The sequence below is a fragment of the Adiantum capillus-veneris genome, chromosome 20 (assembly GCF_014529385.1).
Source record: "Adiantum capillus-veneris isolate H3 chromosome 20, ASM1452938v2, whole genome shotgun sequence".
Lineage (NCBI taxonomy): Eukaryota > Viridiplantae > Streptophyta > Polypodiopsida > Polypodiales > Pteridaceae > Adiantum > Adiantum capillus-veneris.
Window position 1 is genome coordinate 95,127,232 of NC_140950.1, and position 24,766 is coordinate 95,151,997.

Here is a 24,766-nt window from a genome sequence, read left to right on the forward strand (position 1 = left end):
ACTCCATGAGTCCATGTCCTGGAGAAGAAGCTCCTCAACCACTTTTTGTGCATATTCTGCAAACAAAGAGCTCCAAAAGATACATCCTCGACAAGAAGCTCTTGAACCACGTTTTGTTCTTTCATAAGGACGCCAAGTTTGACATACATATTGACCAAAGCAATGCCAAGCATGTCGTTTGTTTCCAACAGCATGCTACGTAATGTCATATGTCTTCAAGATGCAAGCATAGATGACTGCATTTGGAGAAAACAGCCCAGGCCTCGTCGAGAAGCTCCATTTGCGTTTTTGGCAGACCTTTGTAGAGCTAGCTTCTACTGCCAAGGGAGATTCCTATAGTTGAAGATCCCTTTCTGTTTTTGTGCCAATCATGCAAATCTTGCATCTCCACTCTCTTGTGTCTGGTGCTGGCTCATTTTCAGCCACTAAATGAGTCCCAAAAATTTGAGTTTTCAGCCCCTGTTTTTGGCTGAATTTGCAAGCCTGCCTACTCCACCGGCTTATTGCTTCCTTGCTCTGCACCTATTGTGCATATGCCGAAATTAGTGTGCACCAAGAGACGACATCCTGGAAGAAGCTCCTCAACCACTCTTTGTGTATTCTGATTGTAGCAAGCTACAGTGTCACTTTCGTAGGACACACAGTTAGTACAGTTGTTCTAGGCTGGTTCACACAAGACGGACTCTCTAGGCTGGGCAGTGACATGTGGCAGCAGAGATACGGACTGGTCTAGTGGACATCGTGACCAGGTCACCACGTGGCTGACATTTATGAGCCGTGGGTGGCTCTTTATGGTGGTACATGTGGGTAGTAGCTTTTGGGTCAGGATCATCATCTTCTTTGACATATGGTCCAGCATCGTCGTGGGGAGCACAGAGTCTATACACAGAGCACTGATTCACCATCCCTGCACATTTGAGCCTCGACACCCCATTGTACCTGAGAGTCCTGGGCTGGAGCTGAGTGTGCTGCCACGCCAGAGTCTGTATCAGTTCTTTGGGATAATCGAGTCATTTGTTGTGGTCTACTGTTGCTGTTGTGTCTCTGTGAGCTCAGTTGTTGTCTACTGTTTCCTGTTTTCAGTCTGTCTGAGTGAGATTGTCACGCACATTGCAATGAGGAGCACCCACTGTAGAGAGCACGACACACTATCTACGCTACAGGTGCTCTCATGTTGGCGATCACGGTGAGACCTCAACTGAAATCTCACTCTGTGAGGTGCAAATCTTGAAGCTAGTTGGGTCTATCTAGCTTCGCCTACCTTGCCTAGCTTCGTCGACCTCGCCTTGCACTGTTCTCCTCTCGCTTGGTCCAACTGGTCTAGTCCTCTCTCGCCCTAGTCATCTCTCGCCCTGGTCAAACCTATCCTCGTCCCTGGTCTAGACCTCCTCGACCTTGGTCTAGTCCTCCTCGTTCCTGGTCCAGCCTGGTCTAGTCACTTGCCTGGTCTCGTAGAGTCTAGACCAGTCTTCAGCCATTCAAGGTTTTCTTGCCCAAAGCTTGGTTGGTTTGGTGGTTGCTGCATGACCCATACTGTAAGGTGCAGCGGAATGAATGTTGTATTTCCTCAAGATTAGTGATCTTTATTTTCTCAAGGGTCCTTTCGGTTCTTAGGGAAGGAGAGAGCCTTCCGTCTTATGGAGAGTGCTATGATCACGAACAAAGTGAGTGGATGTTGTGCGTGCAAGTAAATGAGACTGAAAGAAGGAGAGAGAAGAGATACGACACCCGAGAGGTTGTAAAACCCTCCTCCGAAGGCCCCACTCTCGTTGGCGAGAGTGGTCTACTTTGATTTGCACAAAGGTGTACAATGCGTATGCAATGGACTGATGCAACTTGGACTATGCCGATGACGACGACGACGACTTAGGCTGAAATCTGTGATCTTCTAATCGTTGAATTCCGGGACTGTTTCGGTGGCTGAAAATGACTGTTTTGGCTTCGTTTTTCTTGGCTAAAGATGGGGGAACTTCTGCAACCAATCTGGGGTTGATATGCTACTTTGCTAAAGGCTGAAAAACCTGCGTTTCGACTGCTGAATTTCTGATCCAAAAAACGCTGGGATGGATGATCCCAAAAACGCTGAGATGGCTGAAGTAATGCTGGCATTTTTAGGCTGAAATCGGTATGTATCTGCTGAGGTTGAAAACGCTAATGATCTGCAAGATTTTGCTGATGTTGCTGAGCCAAAAACGCTGCATTAGCTGAAGTGGCTAAGGAAAAAATGCCAGGCAAATGGAGTTTGATGGCGATGTTGGCTGTGGGAGGAAACGCCAAGGATGGGGGAAGGATGGCGATGGTATCTGCTGGGGGTGCTGAGGGGGGGGTACTGCTTAGAAGTTGCCTGTTGAGCTGGAAGCTCCTGCTGCCTCTTCTGCCAAAAAGTGCTAACTTGGGTTTACTTATATATTAACTTAGCAAAATTGCCCTACCTACTTTTTTTGGAAAGTCACTTAAAAATAATAAGTGAAAATAAACAAAAATAGGAAAATAGGCTAAATGCATTGGAAAATTCCCCTGACTGAATCTGTTGGATTCTGAAGGGAATACTCATGATCATGCTGTGTGCAACCGGAGGATATGCATCTATGCTAAGTGATTGGGCATGCAAGGTCTACGAATAGACTCACAAAAGTGCAAGATCACTCCTAATCTAGACTTGACTGGATTGACTGAACCCTGCTGTGGTGTAGCTTGTCCACGGACACATAGGGTTGGGATGTGTCACGTGACACATACAAGGCCGTCAGTTGAGCGTCAAGCGCACTCCTGAGTCCTCTGAAGTACTACAACAGAAGACGACCCTTGGAACCTGTTAGAAGTCCATCAACCTCATCACCCATACCTCCACATACGGCATCACCCATTCCTCCCTCCGGTTCCACATCTTCCAGATCACCTTCTCCAGTAAAGCTCTCTCCTATTCTGCTACAGCAGGCTACTAAGCAACAGGCTCAGCAAGGGGTCATGGAGCCATTGGCTAGCGTTTTGACTAAGATAAACATCAAGTTCCCTACATTCAAAGGACTCTCTTCAGAAGATGCTGACGACCATGCAAGCAGGTTTGTATCTCTCTTTAGGGGTCGTGGTCTTAATAGGGAAGATGCTTATTTGGTACTCTTTCCATCCACCTTGGATGCTTAGCAGACATATGGTACAACCAGTTTGCAGAGAACCATTTTGCAACTTGGGCAGCCTAAGACAATAGTACTATGCAGCTTTCGGGCCAGGTGACTACCAAGAGAAGGTGTTGGATGAGTTGCCCGACATGGTGCTCCAGCCAGAGGAGACTTTTGCAGAACTTATGATGAAAACCAAGTCTCTGGTTGCCAAGCTTCCCCAGCAACCAGGTGAATTTATGGTTAAGAAGTGGGTAGAGAAGGCGCTTCCCAAAACTTCTCAACAAAAACTACGACAGTCTCCGACCCGACGCCACTCTAGAGGAGTTCATCGCAGCTGCTACGAGGATAGAGGGGGCTAGCAAGCTGTTCACCAACCCCGCTCACATAGAGACCCCCTCTGTGTTTTTGGAAAGTCCTTCTGATCCTTTAACTTCTTTACGCAAGGAACTGGAAGCCCTAAAGTTACAGCGAGCTCTTCAAGAGGAGAGGTCCTTCTCTCTTAGATAGGAGAAGCCTGCACATCACGAGGCATTGGAACACATCAAGCGCGAGCTACAAGAGCTCAAGGGTCAGCAAGAGACTAAGGCTACGGTTTGGTGTAGCTCATGCCGCTCTCCAGGGCACCTCCACAGGAGTGCCCCCTTCGGGTTTACTGCCACTTCTGTGAAAAATCTGGACACGAGGACAAGGACTATTACTACCTCAATGGATTGCGACAAATACAACAAAGTCTTGGTCCTACTCTTCAACAAGGGCCAGCACCTGCATCCAACATGGTTTCTCCTTGTGGCCATCCATACCATATGCCCACTTTGCTGACAGCCCCTCCTATGCAAGGTATGCCAAGTACTTTTCTGTCTCAGAGCTTTTATCATACCCTTGCTCCCTCATCACCTCAAAGCTTCTATGCCTCCACCTCCAACTCAATGCACCAGGAGCAAGGACTACCTCGCCCTTTGAATCGGCCCATTTTGTGCTACAGATGCGGGGAATATGGGCATTACCAAAGCAAATGCCCCTGCTAGAAGGGTCCCCTCCTTGCCATCATTGCCCTGAAACGAAGGATCACTACAGTAAGGATTGCCCTAAACTTCGTGCATCCACGGTTCAAACTCAAGTCAAAGCCAGAATGAGTTTGCCTTTCCCAAGCTCAATTTGATAGCAGTGAGCATCGTTTCTCAGCCGCCCCCTTCTACCCACGTGGTTACCCCTCGAAATAAGACGCCGCAGTTGGCAGAGGAGCCATCGGGCGTCCTCACCCAAGCCCAAAGAGCCGCTCTCGGTCTTAGCATTCCAGCAACTTCAACTCCCCCACACATTCTCACACCAGTGGATACCCTGCCTACAGCTGTTAACAAGCCATCTCCGAGTGCCATGAAGGAATCCAAATCTTTGCTCTCCGATCTTGATGAAACTTTCTTGGAAGCAGTTTCAGATCTACAGAAGATCAAGGTACCTGAGGAACAATAGGTAGAAAAAGAAAAGCTTACAGTAGAGACAATCTTGAAGAACACCTTCCAACGAGTATCGCTCTGACATGCTGCGACTAGATGCAAGTTTTAGAAGTGACACCCTTGTTGTTATTCAATCACTTTACCCCGGAGCAAGTCCTAGTGGTAGGCACCTCCTAGTGCGACCATCAGAGTCCTATATGATATCCAATCACGTTGCTCCACTCACTGATTATAGAAGCCCTCGCCTGACAGTGTCCGTTTTGGGTCGGCAATTCTCAGGAGTGATAGTGGATGGTGGATCTGGCATCAACCTGATGCCCGAGTTCACTATGTTAGCTCTAAGTCTACAGCCTACTCGCCCTGCTCCCTTCACAGTTACATTGGCCGACCAGCGAACAGTCTACCCAGTGGGCATAGTGGACAATGTGCCTCTGCAGGTACAAGACTTTACTTTTAACTTGGATTTTGTTGTGGTTCGTCTTCCCCAGGTTGAGGGCGGATTGCCCTTGCTCATTGGAAGACCATGGCTGTGACACACTAAAGCACTTCATGATTGGGGAAACAATGCCATGTGGATACATACTTCTGGCTCCCCGATGCAACCCATTCTCTTAGAAGGAGGTATGGATCCCGTGGTGCAGCAAGTTTCTTTGTCAATGGAAACCAACCCTGAACAAGAACAACCTACTCCACCTGACGGGTCAAATGAGGATCTGTTGGAGTGGTTGGATGCTACCAAATCTCTGCCCTGTTATGGAGTCTCTATTCATTCTTTGCCTGAAGGTACAACCTCTTCCAATGTTTCCACAGTAACTAAACCTAATGAGGCATTTGAGCCAGCTCAATGGTTGAAGGTCACAGGAGCTACTCTTGATGCGTCCTTGGTGGAAGCCTTTGAATTTGGCGAGGCTATGAAGAAGCATAGAAGCAGGAAGAAATCAGCTCTACAGGAGTTCACACCCCCTCGAATATCAGCCCCATTGGTGTCTGCTTCCCCGACCACGACAAAGCTCTCCTCTATGTCTAGAAAACCTCCTTCACACAGCAGGTCCTGCTTGATGAGTTCCCTTCTCTTGATAGTTTGCTACCTCTTCGCCCTTTCCCAACTCCCAACTCTACCCACCCCCTCTCTCGCCCTTGTCCCTCCCCCTCTCTCCCCCTCTCTCCCCCTCACCCCCTACCCACTGCCTTTCTTAACATACCCTTCTGGCTGCTGCATATAAACCTCCTCAAGCAAATCTCCATGAAGAAATGCCGTTTTCACATCCATCTGATGTAAATGCAGATCATGTTTGGCAACCAAAGCAAGTAACTTCTCAATGTTGTCACCTTGACAACTGGTGAAAAGACTTCATCAAAATCTATTCCGTGTTCTTGCTTAAAGACCTTGGCAACCAACCATGCTTTGTATTTTGGTTGTCCATCATGAGGAGTAAGCTTATACCTGTAAACCCACTTACAAGGTGGAGCTTTCTTGCCCTCTGGCAATTGAACCAAATCCCACGTTTAATTCTTATGTAGAGCCGTCATCTCTGATTGCATGGCCAACTGCCATTTTTTCGAGTCAACCACTTGTAATGCCTCCTTGTAATAAAATGGTTCTTCGCAATCTGTGAGCATGACATAATTTAGAGGTGGCACATAACGATCAGGTGGTTTGGAGACACGCTCAGAACGTCTCACCACAACTGATTCTGCCTCTCTAGCCACTATAGGATGTTGCTGTCTTGATGTGCTAGCACTAGGTCTATCTTCCTTGAAGACAACTCTTCTGATCTCCTTTGTCTTCTCTACCTTGGCGTGAAACTTGATTTCATTGAAATGCACATCATTGCTATGAATAACTTTTCTGGACTAAGAATCCCAAAGCCGGTAACCCATCTCGTCCGATTCTCCATAGCCAAAAAATATACACTTTCTGCTGTTTGGTTCTAACTTATTCCTCAAATCCTTAGAAATATGGCTATAAGCTTTACAACCAAAGACTCTGAGATGCTTATACGAAGGTGCCTTGCCTGTCCATAGCATCTCGGCCACTTCACTCTTATCCAGAACCCTACTAGGAGACCCGTTGATCAAATGGACTGCTGTAGCCACTGCTTCCGCCCAAAATCCATCAGGCAACTCAGCATTTGACAACATGCTTCTGATCTTCTCCTGTATGGTTCTATTCATACGTTCTGCAACCCCATTCTGTGAAGGATTATACGGTGCAGTAAGTTCCCGCTTAATCCCTTTTGCTTCACAAAAGTCTTCAAAAGCTTTGGAAACGTACTCTCCACCATTGTCAGTTCTCAAGCACTTCAGCTTCTTACCACTCTGATTCTCCACAAGCTGCAAGAATGTCTTAAAGACCTTGAGCACCTCATCCTTGTGCTTCACAAAATAAATCCATACTTTGCGAGAATAGTCATTTATGAATGTACAAAAGTACGTTGCTCCCCCTAGTGACAAACTTGGCATTGGTCCACATAGATCACCGTGCACAAGAGCTAACCGTTCGTCCCTATGATTCCTCTTTGATTTGTGCGGTTTTTGTCTTTGCTTACCATAAACACAATGCTCACAAAACTCGAAAATCTTAAAATGAAAAGCCAGGCAAATGACCATAACAAGAAAGTATTTCCATTCCTCTTTTTGACATATGTCCCAGCCTACGATGCCACAGTGACACACTTAGCTGCTCAATCACATTAATTACATGGTTTTTAACCTCTAAAACATGTAAAGTGTACAGAGTTCCTGACTTGCTTCCATGTGCTACGGTCATCGAACCTTTGGAGATCTTCCAAGCGCTGTTCCCAAAAAATGTCACATAACCCGCATCATCCAACTTCCCTGTACTGATCAAGCTCTTTCGGATTGCTGGAACATGTCTGACATTCTTGAGTCATAAAGAAGAGCCATTCTAAAACTTCAACTGCAAATCTCCCACTCCAAGTATGTCACAAACCTGCTCATTGCCAAGACTGACATAATCTTTAGTAGCCACATATGATGTAAACCACTCTTTGTGCGGAGAAACATGTAAAGATGCCCCTGAGTCGATAATCCAATCACTCATAGCATGTCCATCCTCTGCAGTCAAGAAAACAGAATCAAAATTGCTTGTGAGGAAGATGTCACCAGTTGCTATACGAGAATCACTGTCTGAACCAGATCCTGTGATATTTACCTCTTCAATCTTCACTGAACTCTTCTTTTCATCTTGCTCAGAACTCTTTGTTTTTCCTTTTTCTTGTTTCCACTTCGTACAGTCTCTCTTCATATGACCCTTCTTGCCACAATGGTAGCATTCTATGTCATCCTTTGACTTCGAGTCACGAGACTTACTTCGGTTTTGTACCTTCTTACCCTTCTCTTTAAACTGTTGTCTCCCTCGAACGACCAAAGTACTATTGCCTTTGTCTTTGTCAATGTTCTTCCTGTTCGCTTCCTCTGTAAGCGTTTACTGCCTTCTACATTGGCACTTGTAAGACCCTCTGGCGCGACATAATTACTTAATGCCATGCGAAAAGTATCCCAATTGTCTGGCAAAGTGATTAAGAGAAACATAGCCTTCACTGAATCTGGAAAGACTATCCCCTGTGCTATTAACTGACTGAAAATTGTGTGAAATTCATTGAGATGATTTGACATGGCTGTCCCTTCCTTCATCTTCAAATCCACCAATTTCTTGAGCCAGTAAATCTGAGAAAAGCACTTTGTTTCTCATACCATATAGCTTTTGCTATATGCCATACGCTGTAGTCTCTTCTGCTACGTTGAAGTAGACATTTTCTGCCAGTGTCAACATGATTGTGGAACAAGCTAACTCGTCAAGCTCTTCCCACTCATCTTCAGCCATACCTTCTGGTCTCTCCCCTTTGAGTTTCAGTGGCTTCACTTGTTTTTTTCTGCACCAAAACCTGTCAAATCTGCTTCTTCCAGAATGGAAAGTTTGTCCCATCCAGCTTCTTTATGTTGTAAAGAGTCTCACTTTGAGAAGATGCCATGTCTGTCAAACTGTTTACTCCTGGGAAAAATCCGACAGAGTTTCCCCTGTAAACTGACCTCTGTACACAATAAACAAGCTGTAAACAACAAGCAGAACACCTCTCCTCAAGAACTGTCAGTATTTTGAAAAATTTTGACAGTCTCCCCTGTAAACTGAGCTCTGGAAACCAAAAGATAGCTCAAAAACAACCATAAATAGCTGACTAGTGACAAATCTAAAAATCTCTGTAATATGCTATCCTGTAAGCATACACTGTCTCCTATCTGGGCGATCACAGAACCTGTATTTGTCTCAAGACTGAACCCTGAACAATGCCTCAACGGCCTGACGCATAAGATGGAATCCAGTGTCTGCACAAAGTCATACATCCTATGGGATAAAAGTCGCCGAAGAGGATGCGTGTAGAGGGGAACTCCAGCAACCTAATCCACCTCACACTGGGTAACCCAGCCCCCAGTGCTTCGCTTCAAAAAGCCTCGCACACGACCCTCTCAGATGGCTCAGCAAACTGCACAGAACTAGCATACATCCTACAATAGACCAATCACTGTCCTATGACCGCTACGACGGTCTGTCTGCTAGCGTGACTCACAACTAGCAGACCCACAATCACAGTACATCAATCTGCAATACATGCCAGTGGTGTCAAGCCATCGTATGGCCACACCTCCCTTGGAACCTGGCAAGCACAAGAAGCAGCAATGCAGACTGCAATATATAAATATGATGATATATATGTGTACCTGGTCTAAAGAAGATGCTTTGAAGACTAATGAGTGATGTATGTCGATGCCGATATTGATGCCGACCAGCTCTTGCTTGCCAATCTACACAAGACGGGTTTTTTTGCGGCTGAAACTTATCTTTTGATACAGTGCTTAGAACGAAATTCTGAGGGCATAAACAGCTTCGAAAGGGGGGTAAAACCCCACGTCGCCTATTGGAAATACTCTCGGAACGCCGAGCGTGAATTTCCAAGCTCCGGATCCAGAATCTGCATGATAAGTGCGCGTACGCGATTACGCGAAAACGCACTAAACCTTGCTCTGATAGCAATTGAAGTCGCGGAGCGGAGCTTAGATCGACTCACACACACACACACACACACACACACACAGATACACAGACAGAGAGCTTACACAGTACGCAGAGAATTTGTTGAAGGGTTATCTCCCAAATCTTATTATTCACACAAGTATAAGTGAGTATATACAAAGAGTTAGTGATAAGCGAGTTAGGCAGCCGGCCGGCCATATTCGTATAAGAGGCCACTTAGGCTTTAATCCCAAGAGGTTTTAGTCATGAGTTTTGCAAAAGTCTCCTCTGGCTGGAGCACCATGTTGGCCAACTCATCCAAAACCTTTTCCTGGAAGTCACCTGGCCTGAATGCTGCACAGAACTGTTGTCTTAGAGCTGCCCAAACTGCAAAATGGTTCTCTAGAAACTGACTGTACCACTTGTCTGCTAAGCCATCCAAGGTAGATGGAAAGAGTACCAAATAAGCATCTTCTCTATTAAGACCACGACCTCTACAGAGAGATATAAACCTCCTCGCATGGTCGTCTGCATCTTCTGAGGAGAGTCCCTTGACTTTATGTTTACCTTGGCCAAAACATTGGTCAACGCCTCCATGGCCTCTTGCTCAAGAGCCCGTTGCTTTGTAGCTTGCTGTAACAAAATGGGAGAGAGCTTTACTGGGGAAGGTGACCTGGAAGATGTAGAACTGGATGGAGGAATGAATGATGCCATATGTGGAGTTATGGGTGATGAGGTTGGTGGACTTCTACTACGTACCAAGGGTTGACGTCTTTTGTTGTAGTACTTCAGAGGAATCAGTAGTGCGCTTTGATTCTCTAATGACCGCCTTGTATGTGTCATGCAGTGACCACAAACCCAACCAAGCTTTGGATAAGAACACCTTTAACTGGCTGAACACAGGTCTGGACTCTACTAGACCAGGGCAAGTGACTAGACCACCTGGTTGGACTAGGGACAAAGAAGGACTAGACAAGCGATGAGGAAGGACGAGAGCTTGGTTGGACCAGGGCAAGAGAGGACCAGACCAGCAGGGCGAGAGACTAGAGGTCAGCTAGAGTAAGCCGTCTAGGGTGAAATTGGACCAGACCAGCAGGCTGCACTGGGCAAGGCAAAGTAGGCGAGGCTATGTAAAACCCAGCTAGCTCCTCGATTTGTCCCTCAACAGAGAGTGAGACTTCAGTTGAGTTCCCACTAGGCGTGCCAAAAATGAAAGCACCTGTAGCGTGGATAGTCTGTCGTGCTCTCTATAGTGGGTGCTCCTCAGTGCAATGTGCGTGACATCTCACTCAAAACGGAATGAAAACAAAGAAAACAATAGATAACAGCCGATCAACACAGAGACACAGCAGCAGACCAGAACATATGGACTCGACTATCTCAAAGAACCGATACAGACTCTGGCGTGGCAACACACTCAGCTCCAGCCCAGAACTCATGGGTACAACAGGGTGTCGAGACTCAGATGTGCAAGGATGGTGTAGACGTACAGTGTGTATAGACTCGCTACTCTAGACGACGACGTTGGACCATATACGAAGAAGATGATGATCATGACCCAACAGCTACTCATATGTACAACCATAAAGAGCCACCAACGGCTCGTAAATGTCAGCCATCTAAGTCTATCCCCAAGTTGAGTGGTGGTGGTGACCTGGCCACGATGTCCACTAGACCACCGTCCGTATCCCTGCCACGTGTCGCTGCCCAGTCAAGAGAGTCCGTCCAGTGTGAGCCAGACCAGACCAACTGTACTAACTGTGTGTCCTGTGAAAGAGACATTGTAGCTTGCTACAGTTGTGGGGAATAGTCAAGGCTACAATTAGTGACTCCTCACAAGTGCAAACACGGGCTATAAGTGCACACAACCAGGCCAAAGATCAGTAAGCACTAGGAATCATAATCACTACATTTAGTGACTCCTCATCTACTCATGGAGCACAAGTGCACACACGGACTATAAGTGCACAGAAACTAGGCCAAAGATGAGCAAGCACTAGGAATCATAATCGCTGCAATCTACAACAATTATATACATTTCACTGACGATTGTGAAACCACATCAGTTGCATGGAAAATCCTAGACAAAAAGTTCCGGAGCTAGAGGAAAGAAACGTAGGGCGAGCTTAAAGAAAAATCTCTACAAACTAAAAATGGAGCTGGCAAGGATATTGCAAGACTTGTAAATCACCTTAATCTATGTGAACTGTGTTGTACCACCGAAGGAGGGCAAGATTGCAGTTCTACTAGGAGCCTTGCCATCAGCTTTAACTAGATAGTGACCATCATCAAAGATAAGGATCAAACACACGATGTGCAAGATGTATATACCTAGATGAATCCAGGATAAGCCCATATTCACCCTTGAAGGAAAGTGCAAGGTATAGACACATGGTAGTCACCCACAAGACAATATAACCATCAGCTCCATCATGCATAGCATTGACTAAATACCACGACATCCCCACTAACGTCGTCAGTGCCCAATAGTGGGTGTAGAACTAGGTACACACACAAGCATACAACCACACCCACACACACACACAAGCATACATCAACACAAAGTTCAACGTACTAAGTTTCTGTCATGACTCCGAAGATCAAGGGCATGATGTGATTAACTCTTTACAGTCCAAGGAGAAAACGCATAGGAGAAATTCTTCTTCAAGGCGAGGAGCATTTGTAGTTAATTCTAGCAATAAAACTTGTTTCAAGTGTGGCAAAGAAGGGCACATAGCCAAAGATTGCTTAGCATCAAAAACTTGTAGCATTTGTGGGAAGAAGGGCCATCCTCCTTCCAAGTGCTTCAAGAAAGATAAAGGCAACACCAACAGCGATTGGCAGCCTAGAAGATCAGTCTGTTTGACAAAAGAAGATAAAGAAGCAGATGAAGCAGAAGACGGCAACAACCTTCTAGTCTCTTGTGACTTAGGGCCAAGTTTGTTGCTTAATCCTCCATTGAGCTCAAAATCATTATTAGAGACACTCATCACTAAGGAGTAGAAGCAGTGGCATAATAACTAGAAATGCGGTCTGAAGCAACTACATCAGAGACAACATCTGAGAAGACCATCTTACAGCTCGGCATGTCATGGACAACATGGCCAAGGAGGGGAGGGAAACAGGATTCCATATTTTTGTCGTGTCCATGGTTGCACTTACTATTTTTACGGATGCATATGAGAGCTCTTACTGATAATTAGACCGGTGCCAATGCCTTCTTGCTTGTAAGCCACATTCTTTAGCTTCGTTTTTGCCTTTATCTCTCATTATATTTTGTTGGAGATAGAAGGACTAGCTTGGTCTTGGTCTTTATACGTCTATCCTAGGGGAGGTGTGCAACATCTCTTGGATTAGAGATGGTTTATCTCTTGGATTGGGGATAGTCTCTTGGATTGGAGATGTTCTTTTGCTCGAGGATTGGAATGTGCCATAATTGTCATAGTCTAAACCCCAAGGGGAGGGTTGTTAGATTTATGGGCTTTAGCCTATGCTTCTGTATAACTTGTCTATCGGGATACCTGGGTCAAAGTAACAAGGAACGGGCGAAACAGGGCCCTCCCATTTCTGGAACCCGTCCCCACGCAGGCCAACAGTCTGGAGCAGAGATGGGAACGGAACGGCGTTCTGTTTCCAAGCATAACTGGAATGGGGCCCGGCACGAGGGTTTCCGGAAGGACCTTTTTGAGAATGGCACCCTCTCCCTCAAGGCTCTCTCTCCCTCTCCCTCAAAGCTTCAAGCCTCAAGGCTCAAGCTTCATCCATCTCTCTCTCCCTCTCTCTCAAGGTCAATCTCTCCCTCTCTTCCAAGTCCCAAGCTCTATCCCCCCCTCTCCCCCGCTCCGCTTCTCTTGAGTCTCATCACTTATGGTGCAAGCTTCCACTCCAAGCTTTTGTGTGGAGTCTGGACTCTCGTGCAGCGATTACCACGGCAAGAGCACATGTAAGCCTTAAGAGTCATTCACAAGCGTGCCTCAATAGGATTCTACTTGGACTAATGGATGTATGTGGCTCTCTACTAACATATAGGTTGAGTCCAGCCTAATTTAAGCATATTTCAGGTTTACTATTTCGGCCCTCATTCTCGTTCCGGAAACGTTTCAGCACCTCCGTTCCCGTTCCCTGTAACTTTGGCCTAGGTGGCATGGAACCATGCGGTAGCATGTGGAAAAAACACCTAAGAGGTGGAGGTACCCATGGGGCCGTTTCTAGAGGGTGCGGCGTTCCGTGTAACTTTGGCCTAGGTGGCATGGAAACATGTGGTAGCATGTATAAAAGACACCTAAGGGTTGTAGGTACCCATGGGGCCATTTCTAGAGGGTGCAGATCACAGACTTAGTTAAAAGGTCCCTAAAGTAGCTTAAAAGGTCACCCACGAGTTCACAAATGAACTGGATTGATGATGTCATGTATGACGCCAGACAAGATGAACCTCTTTCTACTCACTTTGAATCAATCTAGTAATCAAATTTGTGTCTACACTCTACTCCATTCTCTAGCACATGATTTTAAGTGTTGACTATTATGCCAATGCCATGAATGGTTCTCTAATTTATCCTCCCTAATCTCTACACTTTCCCCCCTAGCTCCCCAGAAATCATGGGGGGTTTTGCACCTATGGTTGTATATTGTTACATGGCTTGCAGGTATAGATACAATTGTCTATGACAAAAACTAAGTACTAAAATGAAATGAAACTGGATGAAACTAGATGCAATATCTCTGCCATGGGTGAGTAGGTGAGACTAAAAAGGCAAGTATTGACTAAGATCGGAGGTAAGACTAAGATCAGAGGAGATCATCTAATGAACTGTCTCATGTGCCTCGGTAGTATAGTGTCAATCTACTCCATAATGAAGAAGCGGGTGGGACTCGCTCTCTCTCTCTGGCAATGATGGCCTGAATCCTCCTCTGTATCGGTTGTCTCTGTGATGGCCTCCCTCTGAGCCTCGGTCGTCTAGATTGACATAAGACAGTAGCTCTATGAATGAGAGAGAGAGAGAGAGAGAGAGAGAGAGAGAGAGAGAGAGAGAGAGAGAGAGAGAGAGAGAGAGAGAGAGAGAGAAATGAAATGTTATATTAACGTCTTCAAAAGGCCAAAGTGACCTATGAGACCAGAAAGTTACAATGTGGTGGATCTGATACAAAGTCAGAGTAACAAGATGACAAAAATGAAATGAAATGACAAATGTCACAATAAAATACTATAAAATCCTAAACTACTAGGTGTGAACTAAGCAGCTAGCTGGGATAGCTAGATCACAAGAGATCCAGCATCGGTCGTTGGCGGATCTCATCAATCTCCTCCATGGTCAGTAGTCTGACCAGGCGTCGTGCATATCAAGCCAGAGTGATCCGAATCCTCTGATGCAGCCTCCGCCGATGCTATGTAGTCCTCCGCAGTCGTGGGCGTCTGGATCTCCCCAGCTCAGTCGCTCGGTCGATCAGTGTGCCTCTGGTGTGAGACGACGAGCTCTGCTGTGGTAGTAACTCCTCCGGGTGTCCAGTGGCAGCTCTAAAGAAATCTGTGATCTATCTCTGAGACTGGCTAGCCTCTCCTCTCATCAGGCTCTCTCTATGTCTGCGTAGCTCGAGCAAAAACAAACCCAAGCATCTCTGATCCTCGTACTGCATGACTTGAGAATGGTCCAAAGCCCTCTCTGAACAAGCAATGGAAGCGGCCTCGTATCTCATAGTACACGGGGCAGTGGCATGTGTAGTACAACTCTGTCTCAGGCTCGATGTCACACAGGGGGCATGTCCTGGCCTCTGCTAGTACTCCGCTATATCTCCCAGTCTCAATCCGCAGCTGCTGTGAAGATGTGCGTATCTGGCCGATAGTACATCATACCCCATGAGACAAGTCGATGTCCATGTATCTGGGCCTCGTCAAAAAACCATCAACCGTAAGCTGGAGGAGATGCTCCTGTGCTGCCTGTATCCATGTCCTCTTGGTGTCTAGCTGAGTCAAGTCCAGGCAGATGAGCTTGGTGATCTCGGAATGTGTAAGAGTCAGAGAGGGTGCATCCAGTGAGTACTGGAAGGGAGGCAATCTGTCTATGCTGAACCCATGCGCCTGAAACCATGATGTCATCTCCCCATACCAGTATGCTATATCTCCCTACATGGCTAACTGTCGAGAGGACTCAGGTGCAAGGCAGGCATATCTGTCTCTGGGAAGTTCCCACATGCGGTGTATGAAGGAGACAGATCTGATGAGCGCCTCAACCACTAGTGGGGGGGCCGCTAGCTCTGCTCAAACAATAGCACGTGGTACTGAGGCCTTGGCTCTAATGAGCCACGAGATCATAGAGACCAGAGGCTTCTCCATGTCCCCCCATCCATCACTGCGGCCTGTCCTCCCCTGATGATCCAATGAAGGTCCCCAAATCTCAGCTCCATAAAGCAATGCAGAAGCCACCAAAGTGTCAAAGAGCCAGAGCTTCCTCCGAGGCTCTTGAAACTGAACCTGTGAACACATCCTTTCCAATCTACCCAATGCTGCATGGGCTCTGGTCAATCTAGTCTCTGTTGCCCTCCTCAATGAGAATGCTGGCCCACTAAAAACCACTCCGAGGTAAGTGTACGCATCTGTATACTCCACAGTCTCCTCGCCGTATGTGAATGTTGGGGCTGACCTCTTGATCCACTGTGGGGCGGTATTAAATACCATGACCTTGGTTTTACCAAGGTTGACAGACAAACCACTTTCCTGGGCAAACCTATTCAAAGCATCCAAGTGACGTTGCATCCCCTCCGGAGAGTCGGAGATCAACACAATATCATCAGCATATAACAATAATGGAATCCATGTCCCTGCCAGCTGTGCACCTCTATCACCATCTCTCTCAATGTAGTCAGAAACCTCATCCACATACATACCAAACAGAGTAGGAGAGAGCGGGCAGCCCTACTTCACCCCAATAGTGGAGTGAATCAGTGTGGATAGACCCTCTGAGGTGCGTATTTGCCCCACTACTGACCTGTATAATGCCATGACCCCCCAAATGAGCTCTGTGGGTACTCCCATCTGCTGTAATCTGCGCATCAATCTAGCTCTAGGCACTTTGTCAAATGCTTTGCGGAAATCCACAAAGCTACAATAGATCCGTCTCCCACGCGATCTACCCTCCTCAATGATGACTCTGAGTGTCAAGATATGGTCAAGAGTAGAAAAACCCCTCCTGAACCCTGCCTGACCGGCTGCACGTATCCCCTCCCTCTCTGCCCATCTACTTAGCTGTTGCTCAAGAATAGATGCGTACAACCGTGCCAATGTGTGTCCAATCATAATAGTGCGATAATTCCCAGGCTCCATAGCGTCTCCCGACTTGAAGATAGGTACAATAGTAGATACGCTCCAAGTATCAGGTTAGCCCTCACACATGGCACGCTTAAACATCACTGCTAGAAGCTCTGCTAGTAGATCTCTGGCATGCGTGAAATGCTCAACCACTAAACCATCATGATCGTATGCTCTCCCAGTCCTCATCCTGTCAATGGCCTTCCTCACCATCTCCGCGGTGAAAAAAGCACATGTGTGTGGGCATGGATAGGGAGGGTCGGGAAGGGGGGGCTGCTCAGGAACTGTGTACAGAGATGATGCGTACTGGCCCCAGTCCTCTGTAGAAGTGATGGCGGGGGGGGGGGGAGAGTGCTCCTGAAAGAGCCGCCATGCCTCACGTGAGTCCTGACTCAAGAATAGCTGATATAGATCCTCCTCTAGCCGAGCCAAAAATGCCCTCTTCTTCCGCCACACTAGGCGTCGGAAGTCAATCTGTGACTGTCTGTGAGTGATGTCCCCCAAAAAGCACCTCCCTCTGAAGTCTAGCTCTAGTGTCCTGCCATTCCTCATCATACCAACTGTTCTGGGGCATGCTCCCCGAACGGCATCTCTGCTCAGGCTGGGTATGTGGGTATGCCTCTGCTGCTGCATCATGTAGTGTCTGTGTCAATATAGTAGTAAGCTCCTCCAGAGATCGCCCTGGCTCCTCTGTGCATAGGCGTCTGTAGATCCCATCTATGTATACAGAGTCTGTCTCCCGCGTGAAGGTGTAGCGAGTAGGGGCTGTTGTCCGTAGCCTGTGTGCTACACTAAACTGAAAAGAGATGGTCATTGACACAAGAGCATGATCCACTGCCACACCAACAGGTCTAGGTCCAACCGTGAGATCCTGGATACTAGAGATGAGGCTCGGCTGTGCCATGACATAATCCACTGTGCTAGCTCCATGTCTGTGTGGAAAGCATGTAAAACCCCTTGAAGCGGGAAATCTCTGTAGGCTCTTTAAGATGGCCAATCCATGTGCAGTCTCCATGTCTATCGAGTGTCGTCCATACTCAGTGTGTTCTCCATCTTGTGATAGTCTGGATAGGCTTGTCTCTACGGCATCCAGCTCTCTCAGCATCTCCTCTGAAGTATCATAAAATACTGTCTGATGATGGGCAGTCCTAGCATTGAAATCCCCTAGAATGATGATGTCACCATCTCTAGAGAACTCCCATATGTCATCATCCAAAATAGAGAAAGGGGACTGTCCTCTGGGTGGTGCATACACTGACGTGCTCGGGGGAAAGTAGCAAATAGCAATGTAAAGATATCTTTCTGTCTCTGCTCTCAGTCTCACCCACATGTACCTAGCTTGCTCATCTCTGCGGGCTATATGTATCAATGGCTGCAACTCCTCCCTGAATAACACTGCCACTCCTCCTGATCTCCGCCCTCTGTGCTCTGATCGTGTCTCCTTTCTATAGGCAGTCTCCCATCTATATCCACTAATGTGAGGCATAGACTGCCCAAGCGCCTAATGTGTCTCAGAGTAGAAGACTATGTCTCTTCCCCTGAAACTATCCTCAAAAGCGCCCACATCAAGTCGCATAGATCCATTACAATTCCACGTGGCAACTTTGAGTGTGGTCCCATGGGTCTCGCACCGTCATGTGGAGTGCCGCTCTACAATCACAACCCAGCCATCTCTGTAGAAGGCCGTCTTTCCCTTCTCCCTTGCCGCTTGAATCTCTGGCATTACCTCTTTCATATGCGCAAGCTGTGTGAGAGTGGGGTCATCTCCAAGGAATATGTCCGTTTTCTTTAGTGTAGGACGCTTCTTCAAGAAGTCCTTCTTTGCCTCCATGGATGGGAAACGGATGATTAAAGCTCTCCCTTTTGAAGTCTCCCCATTGCCTTGTGTCTTCTTCCCCACCCTCCATGCCTTTGTATGAGTAGCCTCACTACCCATCATGCGGAGAAGTTCTTCAACTTCCCCTTCCACATCATCTCGGTCTTTTAGACCGGTTACTCTTATATGCAAAGCTCTAGTTTTCCTTCGCTGTTCTTCCTCTAGAGTCATGTTGATGACTGTAAGAGTGGGGACAGATGTGGTTTCTTTCCCTTTGCCTTTCTTAGCGACTTCTATCCACTTCTCGGCCTCATCCGCCTTCTTTGCGTCTTCGTGATCATATCCATCCACGAAGACGTCTTTACCATCTTTTGTTTCTCCTCCTCTTTGATCATCCGTAACTGCTCTTTGATGACCTTGATTTCCTCTACTACCAAAGGCTGGAATTCCCCCTCCTCTAGTCCATTGCTCGCTCTATTCGCAAGTTCTTGCTTGAGAGCTGAGACCTCTTCTTTAAGTGCTTTGGATTCCGCCTTAAGTGCTTGTAGCTCTACGTGCAGGTCCTCTTTCTCTTTCTTCCACTTCGCGCCTTCGTTGAGAAACATTTGAAGAAGGTTGACCTTCTCTTTCCACCATCCCTCCATATCTGCTTTCCAGTCTTTCATCTCCCTCTCCATTTGTGTAATCCGCTTGTTTGTAAGCACAAAGGTTGCCTTCGGATGGGGCTTACACACCGGCGAAGCAGTCATGACCTCCATCAAAAAATAATACAATCTGCACTTCTGCCAAGTCAACCCACTATGTCCACATCACGCATACATCCCTATCCCGCATAATGTATACATAGGGTTTCCCCAAATCAATCATACATTCTTGATGTTTGCTTTTCTGATTTTCTGCAGAGTTTTTGTCAAAGTTGTTTTGCCTTTTGTAAACCTGGAGGTTATTGCACTTTCTTTCAAAAAAATCAGAGAGAGATCATTGTTCTTCACCAAAACCAGGTAGTAGATCATGCTATCATAAAGAAATTTGAATTCTTGATTTAAGCAGACCAAAATTTTAAGGGGACCTTGTGTAATCTGCTTGAATCTCTAATGTGTTGCAATTGACAAGTAGTCCACTCCACCGTATGAAGCAAGCTCCATCTGCTGTTCGATAAATATTCATGTTAATAGCTGATTCCCCCATAGCAGCATCAAAATTGACAGCTGTCTTGGTTCTGTTTGCCACACAGTTGTACTCAGCAAAACCCCTATGCATCCTTCTCACAAACTCCAAAGCAACATTTCGAGAGTTTGATATTAATAACCAGTCATCTACGAGTCTCAACAAGATGTTTCTTGACATTGATTCCTCTTCTCTCCCAGCAGGCGAATCCCTTTTCAATCTTTTGCATGATAAAGACAGTATACATTGAATTCCCAATCCATGATTTTGAGACGAAACACGGTTTGAGCTACTAGCGAAACCAATAAATGAAGATAATCTTGACAGTTGTGCACTTGAATGGGTCATCAAATAGCTTGTGCCTTCAGTTTTCGCTGGTATGCACGAGAAAGCTTCACAACCATTTTTTATATCAAACCAATATCTGTCTCCATTGACCTGACTTGCTCCGAGGTGCAAAATGCCCGCCAATCTAGACCTCTCAAAATGACCATAGTATAAAGAGCATAACAAAGACGAAAGTATACTCCCTTGGGGGATACCCACAACTTGAAGGTAATAGTGCTGGCCAATTCGTAAGATGTTTCTCAATAAATGCTCTTTCAGAATTTGCAGCACATGACTCCTCCTCAGTTTAACAGAATGGGCCTGAAAACATTGACCTGTGTTAAAATAACGCTCCCGAGGCTTGTTTTATGCATAATCTAACCAAATCAGACCACTCAAACAACAATACTTCTCAGAAAAGTAATACAAACCATGAATACCTAGATGCACACACAATTTCTTCTGGAAATAGTATTCCTTGGAGTGAGTAAAAACTAATGAAGAAACATCCAAAAATTATTCTCAAAGAAGATGTATGGGCTAAGACTGGTCAAGCACTCAAGAATGCGGAAGCTACACAATACGGAAAGTGGCCAACCAATAGACAATGCCAGATTACATTTGTTACATGACAAAAGCATGTCAAACAGTCCATACATATTATCTTTATCTAAGGGATATCGGCGATGGGAGATCCGGCTAGTTAGCATACATGACATGCTAGCTAGCACATTCAATTATCAGCATATTCTGTTGGTCTGTTTTTATAACATTTTAAGGTGCGGAGAGAGAGAGAGAGAGAGAGAGAGAGAGAGAGAGAGAGAGAGAGAGAGAGAGAAACGAAATGAAATGAAATGAAATGTTATATTAACGTCTTCAAAAGGCCAAAGTGACCTATGAGACCAGAAAGTTACAATGTGGTGGATCTGGTACAAAGTCAGAGTAACAACAAGACAACATATGACAGAATGACAAAATGACAAAATAAAATAGGGGAAATTACCAAAATACCCCTCTAATTTGAGGAAATTCCCAAAATACCCCTCAAATTTCAAAAATTCCCAAAATGCCCTTCAAATTTTCCAAAATTCCCAAAATACCCTTGGTTGTGAGACTAAATTTCTCGAAAAATAAATTTTTCTGTAGGTGTTCACAAGAAGAGTGATTGTCTATCGTACAAGATGCTAAAACTACAATTTGAGTTGGTTACGTAGGCTTTGGAGATGAATTGCTTCATTATTTTTAGACATAATTGCCTTTTTTGCGATGGTAACTGGTGACAAATTACATGCTGAGCACTCAAAAACGGATCTCAATTGTCAAAAACAAATGAAGATTAGAAAATCTTGAACATTCCAACCAAAATAGATACAAGGGTATTTTGGGAATTTTTGAAATTTGAGGGGTATTTTGGGAATTTCCTCAAATTAGAGGGGTATTTTGATAATTTTCCCAATAAAATACTATGGAATCCTAAACTACTAGGTGTGGACTAAGCAGCTAAACAACTAGCTGGAATAGCTAGATTCCATGAGATCCAGCATCGGTCGCTGGCAGATCTCATCAATCTCCTCATGGTCAGTAGTCTGACCGAGCGTCGTGCATGTCGAGCCAAAGTGATCCAAATCCTCTGATGCAGCCTCCGTCCATGCTGTGTAGTCCTCCGCAGTCGTGGGCGTCTGGATCTCCCCAGCTCAGTCGCTCGGTCAATAAGTATGCCTCTAGTGTAAAGCGACGAGCTCTGCTGTGGTAGTAACTCCTCCGAGTGTCCAATGGCAGCTCTAAAGAAGTCTGTGATCTGTTTTTGAGACTGGCTAGTCTCTCCTCTCATCAGGCTCTCTCTATGTCTGCGCAGCTCGAGCAAGAACAAACCCAGGCAACTCTGATCCTCGTACCGCATGACTCTAGAGAATGGTCCAAAGCCCTCTCTGAACAAGCAATGGAAACGGCCTCGTATCTCGTAGTAGACGGGGCAGTGGCATGTGTAGTGCAACTCTGTCTCAGGCTCGATGTCACACAGGGGACATGTCCTGGCCTTTGCTGGAACTCCGTTGTATCTCCCAATCTCGATCCGCAGCTGGTGTGAAGATGTGCATATCTGGCCAATAGCACATCGTATCCCATGAGACAAGTGGGTGTCCATGTATCTGGGCCTCGTCACAAAACCATCCTCCGTAAGCTGGAGGAGATGCTCTCTGTAGAAAGCCATCTTCGTGCCCACCTCCTGTGCTGGCTGTATCCATGTCCTCTTGGTGTCTAGCTGAGTCAAGTCCTAGCGAATGAGCCTGGTGATCTCGGACTGTGTAAGAGTCAGAGAGGGCGCATCCAATGAGTACTGGAAGGGAGGCAATCTGCCTATGCTGAACCCATGCACCTGAAACCATGATGTCATCTCCCCATACCAGCATGCTGTGTTTCCCTGCCTGTCCAGAGGATTCAAGTGCAAGGCGTGCATATCTGTCTTTGGGAAGTTCCCACATGCGGTGTATGAAGGAGACAGATCTGGTAAGCGCCTCAACCACAAGTGGGGGCGGGCAGCTAGCTCTGCTCGTACAATAGCACGTGGTACTCAAGCCTTGGCTCTAATGAGCCGCGAGATCATAGAGACCAGAGGCTTCTCCATGTCTCCCCATCCATCACTGCGGCCTGTCCTCCCGTGATGATCCAATGAAGGTCCCCAAATCTCAGCTCCATAAAGCAATACTAAAGCCACCAAAGTGTCAAAGAGCCGGAGCTTCGTCCGAGGCTCCTAAAACTGAACTTGTGAAAACATCCTTTCCAATCTACGCAATGCTGCATGGGCTCTGGTCAATCTAGTCTCTGCTGCCCTCCTCAATGAAAATGCTGGCCCACTAAAAACCACTCCAAGGTAAGTGTAAGCATATGTATACTCCACCTTCTCCTGGCCGTACGTGAAGGCGGACGCTGACCTCCTGATCCACTGTGGGGTGGTATTAAATACCATGACCTTGGTTTTACCAAGGTTGATGGACAAACCACTTTCCTGGGCAAACCTATGCAAAGCATCCAAGTGACGTTGCATCCCCTCCGGAGAGTCGGAGATCAACACAATATCATCGGCATATAACAATAGTGGAATCCATGTCCTGCCAGCTGTGCACCTCTATCACCATCTCTCTCAATGTAGTCAGAAACCTCATCTACATACATACCAAATAGAGTAGGAGAGAGCGGGCAGCCCTGCTTCACCCCAATAGTGGAGTAAACCGGTGTGGATAGACCCTCTAGGGTGCGTACATGCCCCACTACTGACCTGTATAATGCCATGACCCCCAAATGAGCTCTGTGGGTACTCTCATCTGCTATAATCTGCGCATCAATCTAGCTCTGGGCACTGTGTCAAATGCTTTGCGGGAATCCATAAAGCTACAATAGATCCGTCTCCCACGCGATTTGCCTCCTCAATGATGGCTTTGAGTGTCAAGATATGGTCAAGAGTAGAAAAACCCCTCCTGAAACCTGTCTGCCCGGCTGCGCGTATCCCCTCCCTCTCTGCCCATCTACTCAGCTGCTACTCAAGAATAGATGTGTACAACGGTGCCAATGTGCATCCAATCATGATAGGGCGATAGTTCCCAGGCTCCTTAGTGTCTCCCGACTTGAAGATAGGTACAATAGTAGATAGGCTCCGAGTATCAAGGAAGCCCTCACAAATGCGCGGTTAAACATAACTGCTAGAAGCTCTACTAGTAAATCTCTTGCATGCATGAAATGCTCAGCCACTAAGCCATCATGATTATATGCTCTCCCAGTCCTCATCCTATCAATGGCCTTCCTCACCATCTCAGCGGTGAAAAAAGCACATGTGCGTGGGCATGGATCGGGGGGGTCGGGAAGGGGAGGCTGCTCAGGAACTGTGTACAGAGATGATGCATACTGGCCCCAGGCCTCTGTAGAAGTGATGGCAGGGGAGGGAGGGAGGGGGGGGGGGGGGGGTGGGGGCGGGGAAGCTCATGAAAGAGCCTCCATGCCTCACGTGAGTCCTGACTCAAGAATAGCTGGTATAGATCCTGCTCTAGGCGAGCCAAAAATGCCCTCTTCTTCCGCCGCACTAGGCGTCGGAAGTCAATCTGTGACTGCCTGTGAGTGATGTCCCCCAAAAGCACCTCCCTCTAAAGTCTAGCTTTAGTGTCCCCCCATTCCTCATCATACCAACTGTTCTGGGGCATGCTCCCCAAACGGCGTCTCTGCTCAGGCTGGGTATGTGGGTATGCCTCTGTTGTTGCATCATGTAGTGTCTATGTCAGCATAGTACTAAGCTCCCCCAGAGGTCGCCCTGACTCCTTTGTGCAGAGAGAGAGAGAGAGAGAGAGAGAGAGAGAAATGAAATGAAATGTAATATTACCGTCTTCAAAAGGCCAAAATGACCTATGGACCAAAAGGTTACATGTGGTGAATCTAATACCAGGTTTGGGTACAAAAAGTACAAACAATTGAAAAGAAAATAGTGGGTAGTGGGTAGGGGTAGAGAGAGAGAGTCGTATTAACATTCTCTAGAGGCCAAACTTGACCTATAGGCCCATC

General features: G+C 46.6%; 1 protein-coding gene across 5 annotated transcripts in view; it reads right to left on the reverse strand.

The window, feature by feature from the left end:
- The window catches only part of TERT (telomerase reverse transcriptase), a 165,444-nt gene that overhangs the window by 19,207 nt on the left and 121,471 nt on the right, over positions 1-24,766 (reverse strand). For 4 of the 5 annotated variants that reach the window (XM_086492674.1, XM_086492673.1, XM_086492672.1 and 1 more), the window contains one exon: positions 19,797-20,542. In XM_086492674.1, the coding sequence (XP_086348800.1) occupies positions 19,797-20,542 (746 nt within the window). Of the gene's footprint in view, positions 1-19,796; positions 20,543-24,766 lie in introns of those variants that run through there. The other variant, XR_015185583.1, reaches the window with a different exon arrangement.